Here is a 9585-nt window from a genome sequence, read left to right as displayed (position 1 = left end):
CATTATATTCTAATGGTCCAGCTGGTGGAGTAGTGGCATCAGCACTGGACTTCCAGGCAAATGGTCCTGGGTTCAAACCCAGCCGGGTCCCAACCCGGGCAGCGGCAGTATCTGTGTGGAAGAAAGGCCTGGTAATCTACTTCCGTATCTTGCCATGAAACCCCTATGGACCCTATAGTCCATGAGGTCACGAAAAGTCAAACTCGATTAAATAGCAACAAATGATTCTCAAAAGTGCCAACACAGCCTCTTTAATGGCAACGTGTTCTGGCATATCAGCCTGTTTTACACCGTCATGTTCCCTCTCACTGAAGCAAAGAATTCATTAAGGACCTTCCCTACCATAGCATAGCTTTGTGCAGGACAAGTAATATCTTACTACTTGATTGAGTTTTCCAGGGAGGTGACAAAGATGATTGATGGCGATAGACCTGTGGAAGTTGCCTACGTAGATTTTAGTGAGGCATTTGGAAAGACCACTCATGGGAAGCTCATCAGAAGATTAGGAAGTTTGGGATCCATGGTGACTTGGCTCTTTAGATTCAAGAGATCTAAGACTAGTGGTGTTCCTCTGGGTCGCTGCTGTTGGTGATACATTATTGTATACAGTATGTTATAGTTGTTCTGATGCATCGAGTTTAGTGGGTAGTGCTTCTCACTCTCGTTGTCAGCTTCCTCTGCTGGCTAGCCATATCATGAAAAGATGCTGACTGTGTAAGTCTCTCCCTGCCTCTCCAACAGTAAGCCTCATGTAGTGCCTTCTCACTGGTGACACATGGAAACTGAACTCCTTTTGGATTCAGGCTGAACTACAGAGAACTGGGAGGAAGTCTGGTCCCTACACATGTAGCATGCAGGCCCACCGGTGTGTGGACACACCCTGATGCTCGTGAACCAGATCCCCAGTTACGGGTAAATAGCCCCACTGCCTTGTGGACAGCCTCAGGAGAGATGAAGGCTACAGGAGTAAACCCAGACAGCATACCCTGAGTGGAGCCCCTAAGGCGGCTGGATGCCATTGAACATCCTTCTGGCAGCTCCTGCAGCCGAGCTGGTGCCAAACCTACTGCTTCATAAGCTTTCCTTTGGACTACCCTGGTGAGGCCAAGTGGGGGATCTTGGTGACTGGGTATCTCAGGATCTCCATACCTTCCACCCAAGCTTGTGATGATGATCGTCATCACCCATTGTCCTCTGAGACAGATGGATGACAACTAACCACAGTATGTTATGTTATCCTGTGTGTGTGTGTATACACACACTATACCCAATACACATATTTATTAGATGCCTTCTGTACAATTCAAACTCTTGACCATGTCTGTGTGCTTTTACGCTGTCACATGATCAGCTGATTCGTCACAAGTTTCAGTTGTTCTGACCAACCATCAGAATGGGGAAGGGATGTTACCTAGGTGACTGTCAAACGGGATGGTTTGAGTATCTCACAAACTGCTGATTTCCTGCGACTTTCACACAAAACAGCCACCCCCCCCCCCCCCCCGTTCACAGAGAATGAAGCAAGAAGCATCCAGTGCGTGGCAGTCCGGTGGCCGAGAACGTCTTGTTAATGAGAGAGGTCAGAAGAGGATGGCCAGAGTGGTTCAGGCTAACAGGAAGGTGACAGTAGCTCAAATAACATGTATTACAGGAGTGGTGTGCAGATGAGCATCTCTGAATGCATCTTAGCAAGTTGAACCTTGAAGTGGATGGGCTGCAGCAGCTTAAGACCACATTGGGCAGCACTCCTGTTCTGACTGAAGTAGCTACTAAATACTGAATATATATGTGTTTATGTATGTGTGGGAGATTTTGGGAGATAAAATATAAAGAGACAGTACACAGTCATACCAAGAACTTTAACAGTGTTAGTAGACAGGGGAACCTTGGGGACCAAATCCATTGGTGGCTCCACATATTGATGGGGTGGTAAGGACGGTGTATAACAGGCTTGCCTTTATTGGTGGAGGTAATGTGTTTGAGTTAAGAAGTTATGTTAAAGCATTATAAACTTTGGTTGGAGTACTGCATTGAAATCCTGTCTGTTCCATTGTAGGAGAATGTGGAGAATCGAAAGGCACGGGCATTATGTAGCAGAAGGGGTTAATTGATCTTGGTATTAATTTAATTGGTTCAATATTTTGGCCTGAAGTGCCTGTTTTTGTGCTATACTGTTCTATAACTGAATATCAGAATAAATTTTCAGATGCATTGTTTTCAAATCTTGTCTGGGCTTGTCAGTATTTTTCCACAGCGTGTTTTAGATTTCGATATAAATATAAATTTACATGTAATGTATCCATTTCTGTGTCTCACATTCTGTATTTTTCCACTAGGTTTATATATATATATTTATGTTAGAGTCACCCAGTTGAGGCCCAGTACTTTTCCACCGACCGTGGCTCCCAACCTGACGTCAGAGCCGCCGCCAGCCACAGTTGCCGCTCGCTTTGACTCCTCCTCCGCTCCTCACCCACCCCCTCTCTCTGTTCCCTTTACTCCACCTTCTCTCTTTCTTTCTCTTGTTAGCCATCCGGTGAAGGAGTCAAGACGGAGACCGCAAGCAGGCAGCAGCTTCAATGGGAGACACAAGGAGCGACGTTGTGATGATGGACTGTCAGGCGAGCAGCGACTCCACTGCGGGTAGGTTCATTTGCAATGTTGCCGCAGCAACTGCGACCCTGTTTACAGGTGTCTGTGCAACGCAGCGCTCGGGTTCCGACTACGAGGGGGCACTGTGTATTTTCTTTCAGAATATTATTTTCAGTGAGAAGCATTGTGGCATTAAAATAATGCGAGTTACCATACTCATGACTTGGCACAAAAGCAAAATTCTGCGGATGCTGTAAGTCTGAAATAAAAACCTGAAGATGCTGGTAATGTGCTGCCGGGTATTTTATTGATTCCGATTTTGAACTCACATTCAGATGTTCCAGGGGACAGTGTGCGTTCACGAATTGAAATAAATGCGATTGCATTTAATCTGTTGGCCAGGGAAAATATTGTGTCTTTACTGAACGAGCCCTCAAGGCAGGCAGATCTCCCTGGCCTCCTGAGCCTGTTTCACATCGGCACAGAAAGAGGCCATTCGGGCCTTTGTGTAAGTGCCGCTTGTGATAACCCCATGCCGGCTCGCACAATGCGGTCTTCTCGTGTTACACCAACCCAAAGGTGCTTCTGGTTACATCTGCGTTCGCTGGGAGGCGTGTGAAACTGAGAAGCCCCTCTCCTCCAGCTGCTTGTCCTCTCCTCGCCCCTCCCCTCCCCTCCCCTCCCCTGCCCTCGAACTGCCGCCGATCGGCCACAGCAGGCACAATTCCACCAGTATTTTCAAACGCACAGATGGGTCGCTGTCGCCATAGAGATTGAAGGCGTTGCTTAAGCAACTGCCTCGCACGTTGCTGCAAATCGCGGCATGGGAGAAGCCTCATCGCGCCTCTTCAATGATTCGGATCAGCAGCATTCCAGATTTAAAAGAAATCTTAAATACCATTACACTTTTAAGAAGGTGTGCTTTTTATTTTTGGTGAAACAATTATTGTATAAAATTATCTATTTCTACTTTACCATTTTACTGACTGGAGTTCAGTTATTCTCAATTCACAAGAAGAGGCGGCCCGCTATTTGGGAACGCAACCCTGCGTACAATATAAAAAATGTTTCTTTGGCTTTGTCGTTCTCTCAGGAACCGGAGAACTTTGCGGAAAGATGAATTAATAGAATTAGGAAACAGTGCCCTAATTTATAATCGCAACTCCGCGGACCAATAAAGGAGGTCTTAAATACCTTTTTTTGGGAGGGGGCGGGGGGGGGGGAGGAGTCTTCGTGCGGTTTTTAACCGTTTGTGCTTTCGTTTATAATCCTTGCAAACTTCTGCTGGGCAGAACTGCAAACGATTTAACTCAGCGCGAGAGGAAACGTACATTGCTTAAGAGGACCCTGCCTTGATAGTTAATGGTTTAAAAGGGGGCAAGGGAAATACGAAGAGGTACGTGGGCCTTTGGATTGCTGTGGTATAGATTAGCTTCGTGGACCGTTTTCCTTTACGGTTACCTTCTTTCTCTTCGCCCCTCCACCCCCACTCCACACACTCTTTGTCTGCTGTCTCCTTTGTTGCTCTCAGTTGATCGGATCAAATTAATAATGGGGTCAGCAAGATAATAAAAGTATGCCCCCCCCCCCAGAATTACTTCAGTAATATGTACTCAATTTTCTTGTATGAACTTTTAAATTGTATTTCATTTCAGATTTTTCGAATGTGGCTAACATTTAACACAAGTTGAGGGGCCTGATTTTACTGTGTTATATTTACTTTATAAGAATATGCTGCTCGGGTATTCCCAGCGTCAAGAGCTAGTCTCTTGATTGTTACTTCAGTGGATTCCAATTCCAACGTCTTGTTGGACTACATGATAAACCATAACCTGCTTAATTAGGCAGTTAGCTGAGCTGCCTAATTAAATTTTAATAACTAAAGAAAAGTACAAAAATGCTGTTCCTTTCTTTGCTGAATCAAAGGCAGCTATACATTTGGATCATGATTCATTTTCAGCACTTACTTTGATACAGAATATTATCAAGGTATTTCCCCTGACTGCAGCAATCTTGATATTGATGTGCAGTGCCCAGGGAATAGAGGCGCAGATTTAAGAGTCTCCAGCCAATTCAGTACCTAATCTGAATCTACTCAGCAATCACACCAGGAAAATTGCATGTTTAATCCAACCCCTTTTGTTGTTTGTTTATTTGAACTCTATGCTCCTGGGCCAGGTCGGAACAGGAACCTAACTGGTCCTCTAAAGTTGATGATGCTTTCTTCATTACATATACTGTGATTCATCAGTGAAAAAGGCTTCTTACTTTGTTGATGAACAAAAGGTAACAATGTTAGACATGGCTGTAACACTGGTTGTAATGAATTACTTCTTGGCTGTGTAATTGTGAGCAGAGGGACACAAATTGCATAAATCAAGGGACGTATCTAAAAATTCAACATACTGCAGTCCAATAAATGGCAAACTTATAGCGAGTAAAAAGAACTAACCCAACATTAATAGTTACATCAAACTCTGGGGACTTATTGGCCGAGCCAAATAGTGTAAGTGGTATATTGATAAAAGTCTGTTTATGTAAACCTATTATATCCTTGTATTATAGTTAATTACAGTTTAGCATTAACTTAACATTTATACTCCAGATTTCAAAGTCTTTAGTACGTTAAAAAAAGTATTTTTGTCACAGGCATCCAGACCTCTGTATTCTACTTTGAATCTTTTGATATGCGTAGCAGTTTGTAATGTTAGTCAGAGCTTTTGAACAAATGATAAAATAATATTGTCACAATCTATATTCAAAAGAATGATAAAAGGAAAGTCACAGCAATAGCAAAGTAAAAAGCATGCCTCCCAGCTCTGACAGACTTTATCAGTCAAGGGCAAGCTTTGCTCTCTTCATCACATTCACTTTTTCTTGGGCCACTTATTGTTATCTGGTAACCACATCACAACCTCTGTCCCTGCTTCTCAATGCTGAATAATGATGGATACAGCAAACTCCATTTATTATGTCGTTAAGGAATCATCTTCTGTACTCACACTGAGGGTGGGAAAGCAACCAGCACCGCCTACTGTTGTCTACATGCAGAAACCACGCACAGCTTACTGTCAATGTCATCGGAGAGTACAAATATGAATCATTTTACCCTTCATTATCACTTCAGTTTCATAGAAAAGCTTCACTTATGAAAAGGTCACATTGTGAATGGTCCCAGCAGTGCCATTACTGTGATACTATTGCTGGTGGAAAGTTCTTAAGCAGTACACATAGGAATTTACAATGCATTTGCAGTGTAAACATACTGACAGAATGTATTGTTTTAAAATGAGGAATAATTTATGTCTGCAGAATATTTACCCAAATATCCTGCATGCTTTAATACTATTATTTTAAATCCACACTTTTTCTTTATAAACATCCAAGAAAATATATGTTCCAAAGGATTTAAGACAATGAGTAGCAAGATTAGTATGGAATAGGGATGAAATGAGTCGATTACTTGTGAGTATGTTTCAGTAGCGTGGTTCAAAGCATTTGAACGTCTTTTGAAGTGATAGATTGTAATGAAGGGCTACCACTCTGAACAAGCTGGATTTTTTTTTCCAGCTGTGAACTAAATCACTCTTAAAAACTATAACTTCAGGTAGAATTGACAGGAATCTGTCATCTCAGCAAGCTACAACTGTAAATGCATTTTATCAGATTTACCACAATCAACCACAATCAACATTGCTATCTAGGCAAAATTATGGAAGTTGGATCATTTCCTTATTATTGCGTATCAAAGAATGGTGTAGATGGGTGCAGATGAAGGTTCTATCTTTCATGATTCTAAAGCATCCAATATGGTACTCAGTTTCTCCACAAATAATTCCACAATCTTTGTCTCTTCGAAGGATCTTTTTCTCAGCATTGATTACCTTTTGTATAAAGAACGCTTGAGTGTCTACCTCAAAATCTCAGTCATTTAGAACTTGACAAAACGCAGAAGATGTGGTTGAGATGCATAATGGAGTTTGAGATGATTTCCTTTGACTTCTAGTGACACTAGGCTTTCCTAAGTTCTTCAGTATTTACGTCTGAAATGCTCCTCAGCTGTTTCAATACATTCATGGACTATGTATGGCATGAATTTTCCTTCCCATTAACAGCACTTCACACTTTTCAGTATCATGTTTGGTTTGCTACTTTCTGCTCACGTACTGATATTGTCAAATTAATCCTGTTCTGAGCTACATGTCAAATTAAATGACTCTTATAGATTGGCATTCTCTGAAAAACTTGAGTAATTTGTATTGTATTTTCAAGCCAAGAGGGAGGAATTCTAACTCTGAGGAATTGGGGGGGGGGAGGGGAAGAATTAAAATTTAGTTTTAAACAAGAATGTAGCCTTTTGCTGGAGCACCCACTTCCCAGTTTAAAGGAGGCATATTTGGAATCCCATATGATGAAATCCAACTTGCTCCAAAGAGTTCTCTTTAGAGATTATTGAATGTTAGCTTTGTGTTTTTAATTCCATTTTAACTAAATTCAAAGTGAGCATGATGGCTTTCTTGATGAATTGGGAACTGACAGGTTAAACAGAGTCAGAGCTAGGTCTTGGTCTGAAATGTCTACTCTTTATTTCTCTCTGTAGATGCTGCTTGACCTGCTGAGTTCCTCAAGCATTTTCTGTGTAGCTTAAACTTCATTGCTTTACATTTAAAAATACATGTTGCATTTGGTCTTATGGGATCAGCAGATGTACCAGAAAGAGAGATTCTGCAAGGAGGTTTGCAGCTGGAGAACAAAGATGTTCATCACATCTTTGGATGAGAAGGAGCAGGGCGACAAAGGCACATTAACAGACCAGTCACTTACGTTGCTGGGAGACCCTGTTACTGAGAAATTTCGCCTTAATATGAAACCAAACCCATTTCACCTGCATAATTCCTGCCACCACAGGCATTATCCCCATCCCCATCCTTTTGCACTGAACAGTCCTTCAACCACAGCGGACTTGCTCAATTCATCCTGGAACACATTGACATTCATAATGAAATTATGGGGGCGTAATATGGTATTGGGGGCAAAGTACTGACATGGATTGAAAATTGGCTGGCTGACAGGAAACAGAGTAGCGATTAACGGGTCCCTTTCGGAATGGCAGGCTGTGACCAGTGGGGTACCGCAAGGTTTGGTGCTGGGAATGCAGCTGTTCACAATATACATTAATGATTTAGATGAAGGGATTAAAAGTAACATTAGCAAATTTGCTGATGACACAAAGCTGGGTGGCAGTGTGAAATGTCAGGAGGATGTTATGAGAATGCAGGGTGACTTGGACAGGTTGGGTGAGTGGGCAAATGTATGGCAGATGCAGTTTAATGTGGATAAATGTGAGGTTATCCACTTTGGTGGCAAGAACAGGAAGGCAGATTGCTATCTAAATGGAGTCAAGTTAGGAAAAGGGGAAGTACAAAGAGATCTAGGTGTTCTTGTACATCAGTCAATGAAAGCAAGCATGTAGGTACAGCAGGCAGTGAAGAAAGCTAATGGCATGCTGACCTTTATAACAAGAGGAATTGAGTATAGGCGTAAAGAGGTCCTTCTGCATCTGTACAGGGCCCTGGTGAGACCCCACCTGGAGTATTGTGTGCAGTTTTGGTCTCCAAATTTGAAGAAGGACACTCTTGCTATTGAGGGAGTGCAGTGTAGGTTCACAAGGTTAATTCCCGGAATGGCGGGACTGTCATATGTTGAAAGATTGGAGCGACTGGGCTTGTATACACTGGAATTTACAAGGATGAGAGGGGATCTGATTGAAACATATAAGATTATTAAAGGATTAGACACGCTGGAGGCAGGAAGCATGTTCCCGCTGATGGGTGAGTCCAGAACTAGAGGCCACAGTTTAAGAATAAGGGGTAGGCCATTTAGAACAGAGATGTGGAAAAACTTTTTCACCCAGAGAGTGGTGGATATGTGGAATGCTCTGCCCCACAAGGCAGTGGAGGCCAAGTCTCTGGATGCATTCAAGAGAGTTAGATAGAGCTCATAGATAGCGGGGTCAAGGGATATGGGGAGAGGGCAGGAACAGGGTACTGATTGTGTATGATCAGCCATGATCACAGTGAATGGTGGTGCTGGCTAGAAGGGCCGAATGGCCTACTCCTGCACCTATTGTCCATTGAAATAAATAAAGGTCCTTAACATGTAACAATGGACAAGATATAGAAGGAGTTCGAGTCATTACGTTTTATATAACATGGAAATGCAGTAATATAGGATTTTATCAGCACCTATTTCTTACATGTCATAACATGTCAAAAAGAAAAAAACATGCATTTTTCCCAGTGAAGCTATTTCTTCTCCAATGACACATTCTTCTCGATGTTACTGTCAGGAAGGGGATACAGAAGCCTGAAGGCACACACTCAGTAACTCATCTTCATCCCCTCTGCCATCTAATTTCTAAAAGGACATTGAACCCATGAACACCATCTCACTACTTTTTTTTATTTCTGTTTTTGCACTAGTTTTTTTTAACTTAACTATTGAATATTTATATATAGCTATCTATCTATAAATATACTTAATGCAATTCAGTTTTTTCCCTATATTTCAGGTATGGCATTGTTCTACTGCTGAAAAGTTAACAAACTTCACGACAAGTGCTGGTGAAATTAAACCTGATTCTGATTCTGATGGGTCAATACTTCTAAAATTACCTCTTGTGTTTATATTAGTGCTTCAGATTGAAAAAGCACTATTCCCTGGGAATAATTTGTTTGCAACCTTTTGTTGTGAGAAAATATTCACCTTACTTGCACAATAGGCAGGGCAAATTGTAATTTACTTCCTTGTAAATAATTAAAGGAATTAATTATAATGACTCCTAATGACTGTCTTCTCTGTTTCACACGGTTTTTATTTTCATCGCAGCAGGCACTCACATTGTTATCCCACTGGAGCAACTTAATGATGAGCTTTGTACTTTTCCATTTGTCTCTTTGCCTTTCAGTATATTCTCTGAATATATTTCTGTAC

General features: G+C 41.9%; 1 protein-coding gene across 2 annotated transcripts in view; it reads left to right on the top strand.

Moving 5' to 3' along the window:
• Positions 1-2487: 2487 nt before the first annotated feature.
• LOC132378474 (acidic amino acid decarboxylase GADL1-like) overlaps positions 2488-9585 on the top strand; it is a 64337-nt gene continuing 57239 nt past the window's right edge. For both annotated transcript variants that reach the window (XR_009507046.1, XM_059945413.1), the window contains exon 1: positions 2488-2643. Coding sequence is in view for 1 of the 2 variants with exons in the window: in XM_059945413.1 (XP_059801396.1) it covers positions 2580-2643 (64 nt within the window). In the remaining variant the exon portion in view is untranslated. The remainder of the gene's footprint in view (positions 2644-9585) is intronic.

This window comes from Hypanus sabinus, chromosome 20 (genome assembly GCF_030144855.1).
Source record: "Hypanus sabinus isolate sHypSab1 chromosome 20, sHypSab1.hap1, whole genome shotgun sequence".
NCBI classification, from domain to species: Eukaryota; Metazoa; Chordata; class Chondrichthyes; order Myliobatiformes; family Dasyatidae; genus Hypanus; species Hypanus sabinus.
This window is presented reverse-complemented; position numbering and strand designations above follow the sequence as displayed.